Source organism: Eleginops maclovinus, chromosome 3, assembly GCF_036324505.1.
Source record: "Eleginops maclovinus isolate JMC-PN-2008 ecotype Puerto Natales chromosome 3, JC_Emac_rtc_rv5, whole genome shotgun sequence".
Classification (NCBI taxonomy): Eukaryota; Metazoa; Chordata; class Actinopteri; order Perciformes; family Eleginopidae; genus Eleginops; species Eleginops maclovinus.
In genome coordinates, this window is record NC_086351.1 from 21,630,619 (window position 1) to 21,654,458 (window position 23,840).

General features: G+C 41.9%; 1 protein-coding gene across 1 annotated transcript in view; it reads left to right on the plus strand.

Annotated features, from left to right (window-relative positions):
• Positions 1–23,840, plus strand: part of zfpm2a (zinc finger protein, FOG family member 2a) — a 119,889-nt gene that overhangs the window by 65,011 nt on the left and 31,038 nt on the right. The window contains exon 5 of the mRNA XM_063879952.1: positions 9,286–9,397. Within this exon, the coding sequence (XP_063736022.1) occupies positions 9,286–9,397 (112 nt within the window). The remainder of the gene's footprint in view (positions 1–9,285; positions 9,398–23,840) is intronic.

The following is a 23,840-nucleotide window of genomic DNA, read 5'->3' on the forward strand; positions in this document are numbered from 1 at the left end:
TAATATGGCTTCACAAAAATCTATTTTACGTTATCAAAAAGCATTGATTGTTAGTATTTTAATTCCTAGGACAATGTAAACATGCTGATAATGTATTGAGTCATTCTTAATGTTTTCTCACTTCCGATAGATTCAAAAGGATCAGTGTGAGTTATTCAGCTGCTTTGGGAGTAAGAAACTATTTCTCATGTGTATGGAATGATCCTCACAGACACAGAGATGTGGCCATTCTACTATTATAGACAGGCAGCTGTCTTCCTGCAGCAGTGTGTTCAACCTATTGCTCAGCAGCAGCAGCAGCAGCAGCAGCAGCAGCAGCAGCAGCAGCAGCAGCAGCAGCAGCAGCAGCAACAGCAGAGTACAACCAGTGATGGTTGAAAGCCTCAGTGAGGCTCCGGGTCCTGGGGGGCCCCTCTTCACACTTGCAGGGCCTAAGGGTTGAGCTGGGTCCCCCCCCCCCCCCCCCGACACACACAACTTTCTGCTGTCTGCCAGTAGCCCATCAGGGAGCGACACAGTGTGCATAGCAAACTGTCACACTGAAGAGATGTAGTATCTGCTTATGTTTTCTGTACATCGTAAACAGCTTGATATGAACATTAACATTCATGAACAACTGTTCCATTTGGCTTAGTGCAACACTTGTCACACAAGTCACACGCTAACACTTATCTCAAGAGTTTTATGGATTTGAACAACTGCATGCTTGCTGCAGATTTGGGGAGATGCTTATTTAGCTGTGATAGAACTGAAGCTAGCCTTTAGTTTTTTTTACAGAATGTTAGTCCGAAAGGCAACAATAGTCAAGCTTAAAACTCCCTGGCTTCACACATAGCTCCTTGTTTTACAGTACGCAATATGTCTTCCCCAATGAATGATTATCCAACACTTTAACACACAACAGACCTCTATTGTAGCAAAAGCACGAGAGGAAAGAGGAAGAAGACGAGGCAAAGAGAAAGAAAAGTGAAACAAAGTTGAGTGGTGCCAGCTGCTTTGCCATCTGTCACTGTCATGGCTGCACTTGTGATATGTTGAAACAAGTTTTTTGGAAAGTGGTGCAGATAATCCTTGATTGTTTCCATTTGCAAGGCACTGATAGTGGTCTTGGTATTCCAGAAAATAGTCAGCTCAGAGCAGGGTTTGGTGCTAGGTGTGGATGGCTGACCATAGCTCTATTAGCTGTGATTGTAGGAATATAAAGCTTGCTTTCTTAACGTTTAAAGCTTCAGTTCTTCATATTTTGCCAGTGGTTAGAAAAGTGAGGAGATTAGACTTAAAATATCTCCAAAATCCTATATTATTTATACCAAGAAAAGCAGTGTAGCTTATATGAATTCAGCAATGTCCCCCTTTTCTTTCCCTCTTGTCATATTGGCAAGGGAAGTGGAGAACCATAGAGGCTTTGCTTGCTTCACCTCCTTCAGAAAAAGAAGGGCGTCCAGCCTACGGGGAGGCAAACCCTCGCTGGTGGACCTTGATAAGTCCTCGCCGTCCCCTGTCCTGGCCTTAGCCCTCTGATCCTCAGCCTAGTTGGCTCGAGGCCTACAGAAGACAAAGCTCAAGTCAAAACGACTCGGAACGGATGAACAACCAAGCAGAAAAACTCAAGTGTCCTGAAAAAAAGGTTAGCATTGAAGATAGGAAAAGCTGATAGGTGCTGGAAGAGATGAAGGTCTGGACAGTGTTCACAGCTTCCTGGTGGTCCAGCAGCACCTCATTAGATGGATGTGTATGAGGCTGTCAAAGCAGGAATATTATACCAAGGGGTCGTCAGCAAACTAATTGGGTAACAAAGACCATTTCCAGCTCGAGAAACCCATCTTTTACAGTCAGCGTGCTAAGACTCTGATAAGAGAGTTCACGTCTAATGCATTTAGCGCAGGGCAAGTTCACCATCTTTATCTTATTTACTTAACTTGGTGTAAATATTGTTGGTCTTTTACGGGGGATTTAGTTAGACCCCATTTCTCTGAAGTGCACTCAGGGATCAAACTATTGAGCGCTGCGGCTATATGCAGACGATCAGGTGGTATGCAAATCAAAGATACCTTTGTTCAGTTTAGTTACATGTGCGATACATTTCATGTTTCTCCTCTCTGTTCTTGCTGGTTTTTTAAAAAATTTGTTCTACTTTGTTTATTGCATGTATGATTGTGTACACTTTGATTTTAATAGAGCCCAGTTTCCGAGTGTGAAAAGACTCCTGAAAAATAAAATCGCATACAATATATGCCATTCTAATGCATCATGAAACTCTGCCAGAGAAAAGAGGGGAGTTCAAAAGAATATTAAAATCCAATACCTAAAGGGGGGCACAGAGGTTTATCTAAAGTCAGGGGCTTTATTCAAGCATCATGCCTGCTATTTTATTGTTTGACTTTATTTACTGCCTCTGACTGATCCTAGTCTTCCATGTGTGGTTATGAGAGCAGGGATTTGTTGTGACCCCATTGACTGATCGACTCTTGAATTCTTTCTCTTTGAAAAAAAAAATACCCCCACCCGCATGTTTATTTCCGACAGAGAAGGAGAGCTTCTGTCCAGAGAATGCGTCACCTGCCACCTTGACCCCCAGGGGCCATGGTAATATCCATACAGGTGAACATTACCGGCTCCGTTTTCCCCTATTATGTTCCCTCACACAGCTCCTCACTGCTCAGGGAGTCGGCCCTAACTTACATGCAAAAAGATCAAACAAGTCCTTCCCAATTGAATTCAAATGGGAAATTTTGAGTAATTCAAACAGTGAGTAGTGAAGCGACAGGGGTGTTCTGTCCCCTGACCAAAGCCAAACACAAGGAGTACACGTGTGTATACATATATGATTAAGCCCTGGAGCAATATGTATAAGCAAATTCAGTGTCCTCTTGTTTACAACTTCAAATAGTTCCAGGGACATTATAAATAGTAACCGAAAAAGAAATTTACTTGTGAAATTAAATATTCCTGATTACAAAGAAAGTTGGGGACATTGCTGTACGATGCTAACGCGCTGGGGAAGGGAAAGGACACTAACTGAATCAAGTGCATGTGATGTACAAATATTTAGGAAAAGGATAAATGAAACGAGACGAGACGAGAGGAGGAAATAAAAAATGGGGACAGAAAGAAAATGAAGACAGCAAAATAAAACGAGAGTAAAAGAGAAGGGAAGCATATCAAAGCAAAAGGGAATTATTGGAAGGGAAAAGATAGGAAAGGTGACACAAATATGGGAAAGGGAAGGAGGCAGGGGTGGAGAAAGGGGTTGCTTGTCTTCAGGGCAGGTACAGCTTACACTAAACTGTTTGGCTTTAGAGTTGGAGCACCTCAATGTGCCTGAAGGTCTTGAAGAATGGAGCATAGAGGATGGAGTACCCCCCCCCCCCCCCCCCCCCCCCCACTGAAGCTTTATTCTGCTTTTTCTTCCTCCGTGTTTTTGTAGGCAACAGATTTGGTTTAAAATAATAACTAGAAATATTTATGGATGTGCAGCTAATACTTTGGCATTGCTCCTTAATCAATACCAATCAGTAGTCTTCCTTATTTCTCATACAAGCAACTCAACATACAGTCATCATGCCCCATAGTCAATATAAATACAACCACAGTGAGCATTTCAATGGAGTGAAATGAGCAATAGCTAATGCAGCGCATGAACTTTGATGCTTACAGTCCAGTCAGCAGGATAAAAGGTGATTTAAATGAGAAAATATTTATTCCCCAAAGCGCCGCCATGATAGCAGCAGCCCGAATAAAGGCACATGCGCATAGTGATGGGTGTCCCTTTAAAGATTCCGGGGGAACAGCAGTGACTTTCTCAATTTAATCGATTTTAAAATGAAAAGTCAATTTAACAAAGTTGAAAAGAAAAAGATGGGCCAGGGGAAGAAAAAAAAAGCATTCTCTTGCACTCAAGCAGTAAACTAACTGCTGCACAGAGCAGGCAGAGATTTCAGCTGAATTATCTCCCACCTCACATTTGCTCTTAGGCAAGCAGTTTAAAAGCCAAGCGATTGAGCCAGTGATCCAATTTGAAATGCAGAAATGATTAGAGCAGCTTGCCTCATTTCATATCGAAATTCTCTGATTTATGACAGGGCACCAGCCAAGATCTATCTCTAAAGGGAATTAGTGTGCAATTCCTGCATATTTCTGTTATTTAGTCTCCCAATAGCAGATGCTATAGCCCTAGAGAGAAGGGGGGAGGGAGTGGAATGAAAGCAGAATGGAGGTATCTTTTCATTTCAGCAGATGTAACCATGACCATTAAGGAGAGGGGAAAATGACACAAAGGCAGACTTGAGGAATGAGAGTATTTCTCACTTCATGTAGGTTGTTGACCGAGAATCTTATTTCAGGGTGCAGTGAAATAGCACCTAACTAAGCATATGCACAGCTTTGGGTAGCGGTGGGAGACTGTGAGGTTGGCTGTTTTATTCAACAAAAAGACCCTTGCAACCCATCCATCCTTGAGGCTAAGAAAATATTAATACGCAGAGCGATAACGAGGGCTAGAGGAAAATCTCCCTTAATGAAATTTCCAGTTGACCACATGCAATTTGTTTCATCGCAGTGAACAACTAATTGCAATGGACGTTATCAAGGTGTGAGTGTGCTGTCTGCTGTAAACTGACTGGTAAAACAGGTACAAATCCTTTATCCTCACTCCCATGTTAGAAACAGAGAACATATAAACTTGACATTACCCAATACATAAGCTTGTTTTTTTACAGCTAGTATCATCTGAAAGGGACATGGCTCTTTTGAATTGTTTGTGACCATAGTAACACAGGGTCAAATGTAATGTAGGGGGTGGAAATCAAATGTATTTTTAATAAAAAAACAAACCAAAAAAAAACGAATCTACGTACAAGCATTAGTGCATTTAAGGAACATTTGACTTTATTTTCCCCATTTAATCTAATTTTTCAACAATAATTTGAAGTTGAATAAATGACTATGCCAAATTAGGGTTAGGGTTTCTGTTATTCAATTGTCAAAACAAATGCTTTATTGGGAAACACAAAAAAAAAGAAGCAATATTTAAAAAGATTTGTGTTTTGGTCTCTAAATAGCACTTCTTTATGCCAAGTGGATGTTGAAAGCTTGATATATAAAGAGACAGAGTGGTTTTGATCTCTCAGTTGTCTAAATCCTGCAGCTGTGGGATCAAGACGGATACAGTGCCAGTCAGTGACCTTGGTGGGGGGAAGAAAAAAAAAAAGAGGAAAATAATCATTCCCACCAAGGTCCGTATCGATTTCACCTGCCCTGACCATGAAGCGGGTTAAGAGTAGCCAGTGGTGGTGAAATGGTCAGCTGTGATATCATTAGCTTGTTGTTTACACAGGGAAGCAGGGAGTTAGAGGAAGGCTGAGTGTCACAAGCCACTTTCTTCTTCACCTCCTTCAGCTGATCAGAGGATCATGGTATCAAGGAGGGATTAGTAGCGACTTGGGATTTGTGTGATTGGTTAATTTATTGCGGTGATGGCAGGTCTTTCATCTATGGCAACATTTAATCAGCGCAGCCACAGAGGCTATTACAGGTTAGCTCCTTTCTGGAGTCAGTCCGGCTGTGCCATCAGCTCTATCACAATTCCCCTGAAATTTCCAAATTATCTGGAACAGGCTTTAGCTTCTCAGTAATAAAAATTAGAACAGATTCCTGATAGAAGCTTTTGCTCACACAGGGCCAATTATAAATAGTACAGCCCTGCCTTGGAAGAGGGAAAAGGGGGAGGGAGAAAAAATCCAACTCTGAGAGATGTGCGCGGAACTTATCGTTCAGCCTCTGCTCCGCTCTGATCCAAATCCGTGTGGCTGAAAATTTATATTAGATTTTATCACAGAGGCATAAGTCTAAAAAATCAATGAAGGTTATCTTTTATGTTGCAGCAACTTGTGGAAATATTGATTTTCATTTTATAGTGAATTTGGAGCATCAGTTTGTAATCACTTCCTCGCTGACTACACTGTTTCGGTCACTGTATCTCTTACACGAGCAACGGTAACAGCTCAGAAAAAAATAATAGAAATAGCGGCAGGGTATTGAAACCAGTGGAGTGAAGGCAGAGGGTGGATAAACCGTAACACAGTACACAGACAGGAAGGCCAGAGGACTATTTTTACTGGCTCTGACAGGGATGATAGTGTGGAAACTGATATTAAACACTGTATCTCTATAAACTAAACTCATATATACTTGTTCTCTAAGGCCAGACACTGCAGGAAAAAAACATTTCAGGACCTTTTTCATGCTCTGGTCAATTTTGAAACTTCTGGACATGTTGCTTAACATGTCTTCATCCAGATAAGTGGGAAAAAACATCTAAAATACACATTTAGGTGGGTTTTTATTTTTAAATTTATTTTGTCGCTGATCGAGACTTTACATTTATCCTAAGTTTACTATATAAAACATTAGGTAAAACCTCCTTTGCATATTTGAACATAACATTTCCGTAAACTTGCAATATAAAAACATATTGTCTTAATTTAAGTAATCAACTACATGAAGTTTCATTGTAATATCTTATTTTTCTTACCCTATTCAAAATAAGTGTTTGTTTTAATATATGTTTATTTGAATAGCTGTCAAAATAGCTAAAGATGTGATAAAATCAGGAGTATATTCAGACAAACACACAGATTTTTGGCATATTTAACATCCAATAGGGGTCAGCATATTTTACAAACTACCTCTCCGTACTCTGTTTGGGCAGGAAGGAGCTTCTATACGTCACATCCCCATGAAGAGGAGTTTGTTTATCCTCCCCGCTGCAGGGAAATAAATGTTCTGCCTGTCAGTCTGCATTTCTCCTGGCCGCAGCCACTTAGGCCAACTGATCCGGTTGTACAAATGTTTCGATTTGCATTCGCAGAGCCCCCCCCCTGCACTGATGCCACTCTGTGTCTTAATCCCTAATATGTTGTGTGCTTTCTGCATTTCTTTGTCTGAGTGACGTCTGGTACATGCAGCATGCTTACAAAGCACATAGGCCACCATTGTCACAATCGATGCATTATGTAAATCTGCTGCACTGAGGGGCTGTCATGGGTTGTTGCTGTTGTTTATAACAAAAACAGTGTTAACAATTACATCAAAATAATACATAATATGCATTTTTTAAAGTTTCTTTCTCAGTAAAGGAACAATTGTGACTGCTGTAATGATTTCCAACACATTCTAACAATGGGAAGATGTCTGGTTAATGTGCGGTTTTGTCCCTGTTGGCTACATTAAGAGCAGCTGGAATATCATGAATTCCCAGAGGCTCAGAGGGACGGCGGAGAGGCCTCTCGCTGCTGAATAAGAGATGGCTCCAGTCTACAGATCTAAGGAAGGGTTAATCTGATTCCCATTTCAGATAGTCGTCTTAGCAACAATCGGCCTGGTCTGCTCTGCTCCTTTGACAGGGGTGTGAGATTTTCAGGTTAGCCAGATAGAAGACTTTATTGTGAGGCTAATTTGAAATGTGAAATGGAGGATGACTTAAATTACAGAGGTCCCCTCTCCGTCTCATCTGCTGCCAGGGCAGGATAAGAAGATGCCAGGAGAAGGAATAAGAATATCAACAGACACAATTTACTGTCTGTGTTTGATCAGTTTGGCAGCGGCGCTTGCCAATGTGCACTGCTATGTATAGATATAGATATTTATGTGTAGAAATCTGTCTTTATTTAGCGTCTGCATTTGTTGCCTTAATTAGCTCACAACATCCAAACAGATTGCTATCTCAAAGGGATGTTTTTGTAAATAATGCTAAAAAAAAGTCCTGCAGCCTTAGACCAGATAGAGCTCATGGAAAAGAGAAATTGGCTGCAGGAGGAAGAGGAGGAGGAGGTGGGGGCACTGTCGGAGCACAGTGCTCATCTCTTGTGCATATCTGTGCCAATTCAGACCTTTAACATGCTCAAGTGACATTTGCATTTATCCTTGAAGGTTGTTGCCTTTTGCGGGGGAGAAATAAGTGAAAAGTGCCAGAGAGGACTGGTATTTTTGTCTGTTGCATTAGGCAGATGGACAGAGTCCTGTCGCTGGCTGCTTCAGATGGAAAAATGAAATGAAGATTGCACCCCAACCCATTTTCTCGTAGCTAAACTATTTCTGTAACACCCTAATGAAGGATGGCCCCGGGGTTCAAAAGTAATGGCCTTGAAATACTGACATTTTGCCTTTGAGTAATATGTACCCACCAGCCCCCCCAACATCACCAATTTGCAACACCAAAATAAAACCAAATTATAAGGATGAATAGAGCCGGCCCATGCTGTGACACTGCAGCATGTGGGTCTATTGTGCTGGACATTGCACTCTATCTCCCTCTTTTATTTTTTCCTTTCCGAAGGGGATAAAACACCACGTTTGACCTCTGACCAAGAAGAAAAATGACCTTACACATTCAGAATAATTTTTTCCGGCATATTATAAAAACCCTAACCTCAATCGGCCTTTGAAATGGATACTGATTCTTTAAATTCTTCTCTGCTTGTTTCAGGAAATAGTGAGATCCTGGCGATAGCGAGGCACAATGTGCCCAAAGTTCACCGCTGAACACTCGCTTCCTCCTCTCTGAAAGTCACCAGCTTTTTTTCTTCCTTCTTTCTTTCCCTTTTTTCATAATTCCCAGACACCTTAGAAGTTAATCTACGAGATCTCATGATGAATCCTGGATTGGGTTTCGTCCTTTTTGATACACACGTTTGTCACTATCTAACCACTGTACAGCACACACACTCACTCAAAACCTTTCCTGATTCTCAAAAAGAAAAGGGGGACTTTGCATGGTGTATACTTCCTAAAATGGTCTGTTTATGGCCATTCAGAGGGGGAGAAGAGCGTGGTAATTAATGTTTCTTTTATCACCAAAATAAGCAAATGATTATTGAGTCACGATAATAAGTTAATCTAAGAGAAGTTATTATTGGAGATCTCATGATGAATCCTGCATTGTAATTCTTCCTTTTGATACACCTGTTTGTCACCATTCCAATCACTGTACAACACACACACACACACACACACACACACACACACACACACACACACACACACACACACACACACACACACACACACACACACACACACACACACACACACACACACACACACGCATACACACCTTCCCTGATTCTCAAATCCTGCAAAGAAAAAGGGGATGCATGGTGTATACTTTCTGAAATTGTCTGTTTATGGCCATTCAGAGCCCGGAAGAGCGTAACTCAGTGGTTATTAATGTGTCTTTAATCACCAAAATAAGCAAATGATTAGTGTGTGTTATCTGTCCCCGTCCAGAAGACGAAGAGCACGGTCCCGGTGGTGCTGAGCGCCGGCCCCAGGTGGCTGCTGGATGTGACTTGGCAGGGAGCGGAGGACAACAAAAACAACTGTGTGGTGTACAGCAAAGGTAAGCAAGCAACGGCGTCCTGTTATCTCTCCGCAGCGCAACACACCACGCCATGGCAGCAAAGACAATCCTCCATCCTCTCCACTCTCTCTCCGTCTGCCTCCCTTTTTACTTTCTCCTTTTGCTTCTCAAAGTCACACACAAATAATTACAGCGGCAAGGACACACAAAAAAGTCACACACCATATCTGTTTTACTCCAAAGAGCAATTTATATCACTAAAACTCTGATTAGGAACTGAGAAACATTACTTGACACACAAAGTTAATGGTCTTTAGATTTCACAAGGTAATTAATGCCCCCCTTTTTATTTTTCTTCTCTTTTATACTAAGTGAAACCCTATCTCGGTGCAGATAGCGGCGTTGTGGAGATGGGCTCGCTTCATTTGTTCCCTCGCTAATTCAGCAGTGCTTTATCTGTACATCTTTAATAAATCAGACATTCAGGAATGGATTTATGTAAATAAGTGGAGGGAACATCATCATATCTGTCAGGAAAATCCATGTTGTTTATCCAGCCTTCCCCCTTAAAGCACAAATGACCCGCTGTCATTACGATAAACTTCTCAATCTGCCACATTGTGTCCGGCAAACCCTCATTAAAAAAAATGGCCCAACATGGATCTGTAGAGGTTTGTTGCAGATTGTGTGAAAAGATGCACACAGCCCTGACACCGCAGTGTGTGTAGCTTCACTTCCCATGAAAGCACAAGGCTTTTGCAGCTATAATTGGGTCTTGACGGGTGTTAACCAAAGAGACACAGCAAAATAAATAAAGATGTGTTTTGGATTCCAAAAAGGCTGAAGGAAAAAAGGGGGCTCTATTTATCACTTTTCAAAAAATGATTACCCCGTGACAATACCCCCCCAAAGCTGAAATGGAGCTTCTTCTCCCTCAAAGTGAATAAGTGGCAGGAGTGGGATTTGCAACCCCGGATTTTCAGTCTCCCAATTCTCATCTACTAATCACTAGACTGCACTGGGGAGTTATCCTCTTAACCGGCTACTTAACTTTGTGCTCTTTATCACCAAATCATTAAAGTTTTGATAAGCTGTGAAAGAAGATTATGCACTTCTTTAAAATCTTCTAATCTTTCTGCTCACACACAGACTGTATGAAACAAAAAAAACGGGAAATAACAAGATTTCTCTTTTTTTTTATTGAAGACATTTCCTCCACTCTTCATACGCTGGAGATAGCATCGCATGCAGCATCATCACCTCAGCTGCGTATCACTGGCAGCTCCTTTGTTTGTCACTTCCAGTTTGACCTTATTAAATTAAACACAATAACATCTCCAGACGTCCCCCTTGTGAGAGTTGTTCTGTGTTGTATTGCGTAAGTTCATTACAGTAAATCCCCCGCAAGGATCTTCGCACGCTTGCCAACTGATGATAAACGATAATGTGTTGAGTACAAAGAATTAATTTAAATCTCGGAGTAGAGTCTTGTCACCTCATAGTTACGCTTTTTAACCATTGCTAAGCAGAAAACATGTATAGAACATATTAAACACAATTGAATTCTGTTCATTTTTGTAAAGTTATAGGCTACTTATGAGTATTTTTGTTGAGTCCTTGATTGAGTTTTCTCTTTATTTAACTTTAAAGGGCCCCTTTTGTGTTTTTTTTTAGTGTGTTGTATAGGTTTGTGTGCATGTCAATGGTCTTAAATCCCAAAGTTCCCTCCAAGGGAGTTTCTCTCTCACACACTCCCCCCCTGCCTGAAACGCCTCCATTGGACTCCTTTGTTTACTTACATGACATAGTGACATCATTATGTAACACTCACAATAATGTTGCACATTCTACGTGATATGCTAAGGGGCGGGACTTCTCTAAGATGTTGACCAATCACAACACAGCTTTCCAGCCAACCAATCAGAGCAGAGTGGGCTCTGGTTTCAGACAGAGGGTGAAAAGAGGTGCTGCATCACAGGCAGTATGAGAAAAATAAAGAGCTTTTTGAACATTAAAGCAGGGAGACATGTCACAGTAGAAGAACTAAATACAAATATGAACTTGAGAATTAGCATAATAGAGCCCCATTAAAAAGAATGCCACAATTAATATAAAAAACATAATAAAACTGTGATACAACCAGGGGGGAAAACATGACACTGTGTAATTCCATACTTGACTCAGCTTTGTAGCAACTTTGCCACAAAGCTTTGGATAAATTGGTTGGTGTCCATTTGTCCTCTGCGCTATCCCACATTTCTCAACATTTTAGCTCCTGGCAACTTTTTTTTCCCATTTCAGGTGGACTTGGAGTAAGTTCAGAAAGTGTTTGATGCTGTTCAGCCGTTTGACTCTTGCGTCCAGAATGATTTACTCCATTCATTCTTCTTCATCGCCCTCTTTCAAACATTCCAATCTGCATGTGTGGGCCCCCTCTGGAGGTGACATTGAAATTGAACTTCTGAGTCTGCTGCAAATATCAAATCTTTGTCAAATTCAATTCCACTTCCGTTTTGAAGCGGTGCTTGTGTCGCGTTTATCATGTCGACACTGGCAAAAGCTCCCAAGAGTCCGTCAGAAACTTTCTTCCCACCTCTTGGAGCTTCATCCCAGATTGTTTATATCTTCACCCCAGTGCTGCAGGCTGCTTCATTGCTCCCTGAGATGCGTTACTTATGGAAAACAGTGAATATCTCAATACACAGTATGCTTGCAGAATATGCTTTGGCTTACCTTTCACTGGTCTTCTTTATGGCTGCCTGCAAAGATAGTGGTAGCTCTCTTTGGATGCAAGCCAGAGTGAATCTATGGGGGAGTATCTCTAAGTAAGGACTGGTGATTGGTTAGAGTGGCTGTAGCTTACTCTTTGGGTGTTTTGTCAGTGATTTCTGCATTACATTTTCGCACAATCCCCGAAACTTGTCCTTCAGGGAGAAATATGTGGAGAGGACAGGATTCACCAAACTGATTCCTCTGAGAATCGTGTTGCAGGAGGTGTTATGTATAATACATGCAGTGGAGTATGTAACAAGCAGCAGGGAGGGGTGTTCAGGTCCCCCACAGGGTGCCTCTGGTCATCAAGCTAACCCTACAATGTCAAATATAAATTCCGTTGCCTATTTTTGGGGTCCTACAATCCTACCAGAGAATTTATCTTGTCCTGATAATCTGTTTTGTATCGTTTTATCGAGAAAGACTTTAACCCTTTTAAACATTTTTGAAGTCCCAGAGAGGCATTTCAATGTCCCAAATAAGGATGCATAGCACCATTTCATGAATATAAATTCTTCTTTTAATTTTTAAAATGAGTAGCCCTGAAGATGAAGTGGAGAAGCGCAGTATCTGTTTTTCCCAGGCTGTCAGCACAGCCCTGTTTGTTTTACATTAAAACTCTGAGGTAGAGCCTTAGCAGCGAGCCATTACTAAAACTCTCAACTGTACCGCTGCACTAACTCATTATCGAGAAATCCACCTGGAACTCCCACAATGCTCTCCTCCACACTCCGACAGCTTCTTTGAACCCCTGAAGTTATAGAAACAGGCGGCAAGCCTGCAGAGTAATTATGTGTTACAGTAACGCCGGAGACTGAGGAGGTGGAGGTAGGGAGAATGAAGGAGAGAATGACAGATAGAAACCTGTAGAGAACTCAACAACAGATTGATAAACAATGCAGCTGGAAAGTAGGAGAGATTTAACAGAAAAAAAAATCAGCCCCATTTTGATATTTTTTCTCCTATCTGCCAGTTGAATGCGCTACAGTGTCTTTGTTTAAATGCTGCAGACCTGCCTGATTGGAATAATTTTAGCAAATTTGACCAGGCCGGTGATGCAATAAATGAACTCATCAGCTTTTAAACGACATATCAGGTCTTAAAGAGGCCCTATAATTCGTTGTGGGGGTTTTCCCTTTCCTGTAGAGTCTGCAAAGGCAAAAATTCCCAAAGTTTTTCTGCCACCCTTTCTTTTGAACATTAAAGCATGGAAACATGCCACAGTAGACGCACTCAATACAGATATGAACATCAAAATGAGCAGAATAGGGCCCCTTTTATGAGAATCAGAATCAGAAATTGTCCTATAAAGTCATTTCTTAATTCTCGGTGTGTATAAACACCAAGAAAGAAGCTGTATTACAATATAACGTTATAAGATTATCTCGTCATACTACAATATTGATATATAAGTGTTATATTGCACACCCCTATATTTTTTATGGGATTAGTTGACACAAATACAGAATACCCCCACCTTACACTTTGAAATGTGTGCATTTTTAAAAATCCACTGAATCTTACTGCAAAGCATGATTGTATTTCAAAACAAAATGATTGAAGACATTATAAATTCCTGCAGAATTTTACATTCCCTTTATATAAAACCTCTCCACAACTGGCTGAAATCAAACACAATCAGATCTGAGTGCATGGTTGAAGTGTCATTTTTAGGTCTAAAGTACAATACATGACTTCATTCATCCTCAGTGTGAGCTTTCATTGTGCCTACCCCCTTTGTCACCTGATATCGGAGCCCATTGAAACTATACACAGTGAATGTGACTACATTATGTGGCATTATTCAGAGGTCACCTAAACTTTTCAACTGTAAGCCTCTTAAGCCAGACCACATTCAGATACAGCATGTCCAATAAGTCTCCAGAGCAACTTAGCCCATTGTTCGTGCAAAATTTGACCAATGTAACTAGGACGTTTTTACATAAGCCCGGACTGTGCCGAATTAGCCAACTCGCTGTGTCTTTGTACTATTTCATATTCTCTAAGTCCTCACAATCAGATCATTTTTTTATACCTCTTTCCACTGCTCCAGAGCTGCAGATCTCTGAGGCTTAGCATGAACTAGCCTGACCTGCATGGACAGATGTAGTATCTATTTGACTCTTTTTTAAATAATAATAATAATAAAACCAGATTACAATATGCTACCAAAGACATTTTGAGTGTTTTTCCCACTAGAAATGAAACCGTAAAAGCATGAAACAGCGAGAGGAGAGGACTCTTACAGTTCAAAATGTAATTGTTCATTTCAACCCTCCTCTTCCGAAATGACTGCGCCGAATAGGAGGTGCGAGGGGTTATTATCTGTTATCTGGGAACATAGCGAAATAGTGTGACTGAATAATAACTAAACAACTGACACAATGTAAAAATTTCATTATCAGTGTATTAAAACAAAATTGTACCCTAAAGGAGTCCCCACCACAGCTCCGAGCAGGCGACTAATTATGTTTAATTAAAAGACAACAGATCAACAGAATCGTTTTCATTAGGAAATTATTAATGATTCCACTGCAACAATAATTGATTGCACTGAGCCACGCGATAACTCCGGTACGGTCAGGCTGGAGTGAGCCGGTGCAGAGGAGCGGTGGGTTTTAGGCGTTTGGCAACAGTCTTTTAGCTGAAGATTCCACATTAGCAATTGTGCAGAAGTTACAAAGCTGGCTTTATGCAGAGCAGAGGAGGAGGAAAAGAGCGTTTGGTGGGTTAAGGACAGCGAAATCCAAATCATACGGCAATCTGAGAGGACTTAAGCATCCCACACATGTATTTAGGAGCATTCATGCACATGCAATCATTTCAAGACACACTCTTTTTCTGTCCTCAAACATATCCAAGAGGGCGTTTTCTCCCCTTTTTTTTCTTGTGCTGTCTCTCTCATAAGAATTTAACACACACACACACACACACACTCACACACACACACACACACACACACACACACACACACACACACACACACACACACACACACACACTTGTGCTGCTGCTGCTCACACACACACACACACACACACACACACACACACACACACACACACACACATACACACACACACACACTTGTGCTGCTGCTCCATTCAGAGCCATGTGAAAGACGTCAGCTCCAGACGCTTCCTCCAACAGCCTTTTATGTGCATTGTTCTCCCGTCGCGCAGCCACTTTCCCCGTGCTAGACACTATATAGCACAGGCACCAGACACCCCACTCTGCCACATTCACTGCGAACACATGCGAGCACAGACCGGGCGCCATTACCAAAAATTTGAATAATGGCTGCTGACACATATATGTCCATCTGCTTTCAGCGTGGACTAAGCCTTAAGACAAAAACAACAATGCAGGGAGGGAAACGTAAAGAAGTGATGAACACTGATGAGGATTTTTACACCTTATACTTTGTAGCTGTTGTCTGCATGCATATTTTTCGAGTATGTGCTAGGTGTTGTGAGTATAGCAGCCCGTCCTTGTATCAGTGCCACGGAAGGTGTCAGGCTAATGAGCGTGGGCTGTCCTTAGAGCAGGAGGGTTTGGGCTGTGCCATTCACTCTGCATATTTAAATGCCTTGTAGAGCTTAAGTAGGCCCACTTTTCCATGTCAGGGCAGCGTTCAATCCTGCTGCGACCATTAATTATGATACCATTGTGCTCCAGTGTGGCTAATAAGAGTGATGTATTGCACCCTCGTGGCATTATAATCATCTGAGTGAAGCACCTGGACTACACTGAGCTCGCTTTAAGCACCACGTTTTTTTTTAAAAGGGAGAAGAAGAAGAAAAAAGAAACTGTGAGTGAAGAGCAGGCTTCTTCCCTCCTCTCTGTCTCCACTGCTGGCTCTATTGGTTAATGCTTTCTACATGAGAGCGTGTCACAGATTTAACTTCTCTATAATTGTATAATCAATGATGAGGAATGCTTCAGTATTGATCAAGCAGCAAGGCCTAATGTGGGTCTGGGAGTTAAGGCACACATACAGTCGCTTTCAATTAAAAAATTCAGGCTGCTTTCATGCACTGTTCGAGGCTATACTGCACTGTGATTTGTGTATATCCCATAAAATCAATTTGTATGGAATTCAATGTATTTGTGAACCAGGAACTTTAACATAGTAACCAAACGTTGACTTGTTTTTCCATATGATTTTGCTTCTTATGTATTTTTCCTAGATCTTTTAATAAATCTAACCAGGTAGTTTTGTTGCCTAAAGCTACAGTGGCCGACAGGTGCAAACGTGTTACAACGTCCCAAAACACTTTGATTATGAGAAACGCGCTGCACTTTCAAGAAAGATGCAAATGAAGAAACATTTGCACCAAGCATTTACTGTAGAATCAACTTGACAAAACGTGCGCAGTGTTTACTAAAAGCGAAGCATGAGCAAAACGCTTGAATCATTTTTGAGGTTGCAGAATGTTTCTCCTAATGGAAATGTTTTGGGGCTTTGTTGTGCATTTGCACTTGTCGGCCACCGTATCAGCAAGTTGTTTCCTGAAGACATCAGTTATTTTGAAAATATTGCATGCACGTAACAAGCTAAAATTGACACGTGTTGCTGGACATTTCTAGGAGAATGCACGAAAAACGAAGGAATAACTTTTCATAACATATTACACAAAGTGCACAGGCATTAAAAGCAGATATAGGTTGTTTTTTTTTGTCTTGTTCTGTAAAGGAATATTATATCTGTATTGCTTCTGCAGATTTCTTCAAACACAGAACTTACTGCTTAAGTGGATTTTGAGGAGCGGCTTCTTAGTATTTGGAGCATGTCTCCACTGCACTGAATGTGTTCAGTACAGATGGGGAGAGAAGATCACATTTTATTACATTAATCACTGCAAGTTAATGTGATTATATGTACTTTATATTTCCCTTCTTAACTTCCCCCTGCCTTAACGGCATAATCAATGACCGTTTTTATATTCATTGAAAAATTCTGCGGATATGAAAATAAGCTTCTGCTAGGTTTTTTAATCTACTGCGGGATCTTGAGTCAGTAATTAAAGAGTCCATTCTGTGTGTCTTCTAAAAGCCCTTAGCCTTGCTTTTAAGGCCTGGATATGATGCAGCCCAACGCCCCCATCTCTGCTGTGGTAAGTAGGTGTGAAAAGCATTGTCAGTGTGCTTCAGGATAAAGCTCTGCTGTTGGATGCCATTGGTCAGAGTCAACCCCCCATACACACACACACACACACACACACACACACACACACACACACACACATATATACACACACAAGATCCTGGAGCAGGTTGAGAAGAGTGTGTGTGGAGAGGATGTAGGGGGTCGTGTGTGTGCAGGGATAATCAGAGACAAAAGCTAAGAGCTGGAGAGAGAGGCCTTTCTGCACATCCACAGAGATTCTTTTAGGAAGGGGCACTTTTTTATCAGGCTAGGGGGGTCATGGTTTGTGTGTGTGTGTGTGTGTGTGTGTGTGTGTGTGTGTGTGTGTGTGTGTGTGTGTGTGTGTGTGTGTGTGTGTGTGTGTGTGTGTGTGTGTGTGTGTGTGTGTGTGTGTGTGTGTGTGTGTGTGTGTGTCAGAGAGAGTGAGCAAGAAGGAGAGATGGAGGCAGAGCGATAGAGGAATCACTGGGGTGGAGGGGTGTTTAGATCGTCAGTCAGCGTGATGGAAAACCACACGGCTAAAGTCTCTCTGAGGGTTGACACAGGACTGCGGCGAGTGGAACTAAACAAGTGAAAGTGAGTCTAGGTGAAACTCTGATGCACTAAAGGGAGAGAGAAGATGATCATACTCTGGGAAAAAAAGGCCACTGTGGAGGAAAAAAGGACATGGCAGTGGAAGAAAAACACACAACACTGACTGCTACAATGATACCCTAGAGAATAGAGTTAAAACAATTCCATTCTTATAGCGTCTCGCATAGCAGGAGCAATTTTTCCTTTTGTAATGTATACCCCTGCAAATCAATTTTTAGTCCGGGCGAGACCTAATCAGATTTCCTCTGAAGAAATAGCTCGACACATTACGAAATTGTTTTGTGGGGTCGCCACTGTGTTCATGCAGGAGAACTGGCCGATAACCTTTATACATACCTTTGCAGCTAATCCATTTTATTGATTGTACATCCACCTGCGTGGGGGAAAAAAAACATAGCCCCATAGTCTTTAGCGTGCCGTATCAGTGTGATATCACCGATTGTCTTTTCTTATTGCGGCGCACGGGGGAACACAACTGCAAGCCACCTCTAGCATTAGTGCCTTATCTGTGGGTTGTTTTATCGTGCTATCTGCGCAGGTATCTAAACTGTTCTAGCCCTCACAGTCCAATGCCATGGGTAAGGACACAGGGATGCATGAGGTGGGTTCACAAATAAGCTTTAAAGGTTTAGTTGTAACACTTTTGTAAACTTGTGAATAATCATGCTAGAGGCAAAGCTAAAGCATGTTTCATCTTGAGTTTGAAACATATGAAGATACTTTTAAAAATAAAATAAAAATCAAAGTTGTTTTTTGACGATTGGTTGGTTCAAAGACCTGAGGTTTCAGAACGATTCTTAATTTGGTAAAAGAGAACCTTGGTACTGGCCACATAAAATGCTTGGTTAAGGTTATGGTATGCTTATGGGTGAACAAACTTGTGTTCCAGTTAAGGGAAGGTTAGGGTTAGGGTTATCAAACTGCATCTCCTATGAAAGTATGATGCAGCACATGCATTAGGGTTTGATGCTTTTATCTAAAAATGATAAATACCTACATTTCTCTACGATATACATGTACATGCCTATGAGAGAAATAGTTTGCCCTATGACATTTTGACATGGGGCTGGACTTTGAACCATTGATCCACCAATTGGTAGAAGCCCATATATCCTCTGAGCCACACTTGCCCATATACTGTATAAGACACACCACTTCCAGAATGGCCAGAATAAAGATGTCATACTCAAGGATACTGCGGTGTTAATAGAGTCCCGGATGATAAAACATGTAGTTGCATTCAGAGGGCAATGACCTGATTTGTCATTTAATTAAGAGGCATTCAAATATAGTGAGTCAGAGTTAAGAAACAATACTGTTTGTTACATTTTGGCCATAAGGGCCCAAGTGTAATGCAGCACATTACATCTCATTTAGGGTTAGGGTTTAATGCTTTTATCTCAAATTAAATTTTAAATACACTTCCCTTCTGTTAACATGCCTATGGGAGAAATTTTGGCTTAACTATCTTGCCCTACAACATTTTAACACATTGACTGCATGGGCTGGAGTTTGAACCAACCACCCAATCGTTAGGTGGCCATTGATCCCTTGAACTACAGCCACCCATTGCCATACATACAGCACACCACTTCCAGAATGGTCAAATATTGACGTCATTCTTAGGAAACCGCTGATAAAGCTTGTGATCAGTGCATTTAGAGGGCAACGACCTGTTTTGTCACTTAACTAAGAGGCCTTCAATTAGGGTAAGCTAAGTAAGAATACCATTTTTACATTTTAATGTTAAGCCTAAAGCCTTATGTTGGTCCTCACCATGGCAGTGATATTTGCTGCTTATGAGCTTACCCTCCTCGAGGTTGCTTTAGTGCCTGAGCTCTGCTGACCTCTGCCTGTCGGCGCTGGGTGACAGAGATGGGTGCCCCTGTTTCTTGTGAGCATCTACTGTGTGTGTGTGTGTGTGTGTGTGTGTGTGTGTGTGTGTGTGTGTGTGTGTGTGTGTGTGTGTGTGTGTGTGTGTGTGTGTGTGTGTGTGTGTGTGTGTGTGTGTGTGTGTGTGTGTGTGTGTGAGAGAGAGGGAATGTGGACAGAGCTGCGAGCGAGCAGACAGGCGCGCTGTAGGTACAGTAGTGTAGAGGACTAGACATCAGTGTCGTCCAGGTCAGACAGGGCCATCCATTCTCTGAGCCCCAGGGAGAAGAGGGAGAAAAAGAGAAGGAAAGAGTGGAAGGGAGGTATGTGTGTACAGAAAAAGAGAGATGGGGAGGGGTGGGGGCACTTATGCACTGTTTCTCTTAACTCTGTCAAAGCCACTCCATTGTGCTCCCCCGTGCAGTGAGTGGAAACCAATCTGTCATCGCTCCACTAGCCAGCATACTAGAAGAGGGTTAGACTGCTGGAAACACAAGTCTATTCAACGTGAAATGTAACCGGAATCTGAGCCCCTTGGATAGCTGGATTGAAAAAAAAAATTGATACAAGATTTGTGAACTCCGCTCTCCCACAGACTGTGAAATGGAAGCCGTGAGTACAGTATTTGGGTCTGCGCGAGATAGGTTTCAGTGTCGTATCTCTCAGTTTTTTTTTCACAGAGAGGTGATTGACATGTTTTGTTGATGGAACTCTATCCAAACCATGTGAGGTTTGCATAGGCATGAAGGGCTCAGTTAAAAACCTCAGACAGACATCCTCGCGAGATATTACCAAGCAGAGTTGGCCTCATTTGTTTAAGATTTTTCTGGAAATGGCAATATTTAGACACTCACAGTCACGGAGGAGTGACTGAGTAGGAGAGACAAAAGTCTTCAAGGGGAGTTGTGGAGATTTCAGCTTTCTATTTCCCATTCCAAATATGTGTTTTCCTATAGAAATGGAGCATCCACTGACCAGCACAGAAAACATGACCACCTCTCCTGATGCCCTGAGCTCTCTAAGCCTGCATACTGTTGAATAGTAGCTACTAATGCTATGTTCCGATGCCATTTGGAGTCACTTCTCCTCGCAGGAATCCCCCTTGCGCCATTTTCCCTGTAATCTCCCCACTCCTCTCTGTTGTGGGGTGGCTCGCCCGCTGCTCCCGTCACTATTCCCCAGCCCCTCTCCTTCTTACAACCAGCACCTCCACCATTTTAATCCCTTTGACCCAAACCCTGTGTGTTTCCCTGTATCAACAGCTCCTGGAGATTACATCCTGCCTGCCTCCTCACCACTGCATGCTTCAGTCACTGTGGCTGTGGCCGGCTAGTGCATGCTAGGGTCTTAGTCAAACACTGCTGGGCGTGATAGCCACTGTTGCTAGTTAGCTTGGTTGGAGCCTGAGTGAAGGTAGCTGGGAGAGAGATGAAGGGGGATAATGATGCACTGGAGTCAGATCAGAGTAGCAGCAGAGGTTTTGGCCTGCTGGGGAACTACTAAAGGGCTCTGACTTCCAGTAAAATGTTGTATAAGTGACAAGGAACTTTACATAATCAAATCAGAATGACTATTCGCTTATTTCTCTTTGTCACAGTTCTTTTTGCTTTATTGGAGTACATGTATAAAGGTGCCTGAATATAAATATTAAATGAACTTTTCTAAGAGGAAGTAGTACATATTCCTGAATAATATTCTTGTGCTGTGGGGATGGCCTTAAGTTATGTTTGTATCAAAGTGACATCACTGTGTCACACTTGTGCTACTATTGGCTAGCGCTTCAACACGTTGTACGTGATTGGCTAAGGGGCGGGACATTTCTGACACATCTTTAAGTAGTTGACCAATCACAACAGACCTAGCCAGCTATCCAATCAGAGCGGGCTGGGCTCTGGTTTCAGACAGAGGGTGAAAAGAGGTGCTGCAGCACAGGCAGTATGAGAAAAATAAAGAGCTTTTTGATCTTTAAAGCATGGAGACATGTCCCAGTAGAGACACAAAATCGAAATACGAACCTGAAAATGAGCAGAACATGTCCTCTTTAAACATACATTTTAAAACACTATGCTTAGATGTCGGGCAAACTAAGGTGAAATGTAGAGTATGAATTCAATGCAATGTACAACCCTCAAACTACTAGCTTAAACTCTCCTATACGACTCAGCATGATCATCAGATCACTTCAAAGAGATGTTAAAACAAGCAGATATGGACTATGTATTTATGATATTTCCATAAACTTCAGTTTCCCTAAATTTAAGCTACTTTATTGGGGTATTAGGAGAAAACAGGGTTCAGGAGGTTAAGGGAGTTATCTTAAAAAAAGCCTGTCAGGACCCTTCACTGCTTCTGCAGCCTGTCAGGGAGGGAAGCCGCCATCAGGAGAGTTGGAGCCGCTTCTGTCGCTGCGCTGAGGAGCAGTGAGCGCTCACTGAGGGCCCCTCCTCTTTCATGTACTGTTTCTGGTAATGGGTTGGGGCTTTATTGATGTGAACTTATGTGATCGTTGCATAAAGAACTACCACTTCCCGCTCCCTCTCTCTCTCTCCTGCTCAGTTTTCCTGTGGGCCACATTAAATCAAGCCTCCGACCTAGACTCTAGTTAAATTAAACCCTATCAGCATGTTGCCCTCTCATATCGGAGAACAGGCCTTTATATAGACGGCCTGTAAATGGTGATTAGTCAGTGTTTTGATTAAAATTCATGTGTGATACTCTGGTGTAGCCAATCACCTCCTTCTCTCCTTCTCTGTACATAAACATATATTATTAAGACTTACATGCACACACCAAACCCCTCTCTCTCCCTCCTTCCGTTCCCATCCCTGTCTGGCCCTCATGGCTCAGCAGAGTGCAAGGCTGATTTAAGGGCCCCTTACAAATGGGAAGGTTGCAAGTGAAGACAAAAAGCAGAGACAAATCACACCAGAGCAGTCTCAAGGTTTCCACTAAACCTATTCAACTGGAGGAGAGCGGCAGAACAGTGAGGAATATACACACACTCCATCCTGTCAGAACGCTTTTGGCTTATCTTGAGTGACTGTCAAGGCTGGGAATATCAGGGAATGGACAGAAATATATAAAATTAATAAGCCGCTGGATGTTGTCGGGAGTTATGATGCTTCATAAATCCTGGTTTGATCATGGCGGACAAGGCTTAAACCCACAGCTCCCTAATGCGCACAGCAGTGTTTTGGACTGGATTTTATTCTGTTTGGGAGATACAAGCCCTTAGCTGGCAAAAGTAAGATTTATCATCCCTTTCTACCCCCCCCCCCCCCCTTCTTTCTTTCATGAGTGACAAATATTAAAAAGAAGGCCGGAGGGAAGTTGGCACCCATTACCACCTTTAATACAAGGGCACAGGCGTAGCAAGGTGAAACTGGGGCCAAAGGCAGAGAAATGCTCTTCAAAGAAAACGAGAGAAAAGCGGGAGAAATTGGTACTAACTTATCAGTTGTACTTCCTTTGTCGGGTCAGGGGTCTCGGAGCTTTTGTTTGTTTGTTTGTTTCTCATACTGAAGGGATGGATGCTATCTCCGCCGCCATCCAAGCAGGTCTGCTCTGTGGAGAGCTGCAGGTAATATTTCATGTCAAGAATTAAGCAAGCCTACCCAGCGACTCCTCTCTACAGTTACACTGCAACTGCATCCATCATCGTCCACACTTCCTGTTTAGAGGGCCGGCTTCAGCTGGGATGCAGGTAGTACTATCTGAGAACACATTTGAGATACATCTGACATCTACACTTAATTTACATATAAGCATTTTACATACACAGTTTGAAAATAGAAGGCATTGTTGGAAAAAAAAGATATAATAATAAAGCTATCCAACATTTAAGATAAAGCAACCAGTAGATGAAGGAAAGAGGTGATTCATCAATTATACACAAATAATCTGTGACCAATTTGGTTGTAATTACTCAGGGAAAAATGACAAATATTATGGTTGCAGCTTCGAAAATAGGACAATATGGCAGATTTTCTTCATCTAAGCTTAGTTAATCTGACAAAAACAGTATCTCTGGGTAATTATAACTGGCAGTTCTCAAGTTTCACTCACAAAACAATAAATGTAGCAACAAAGAAATTA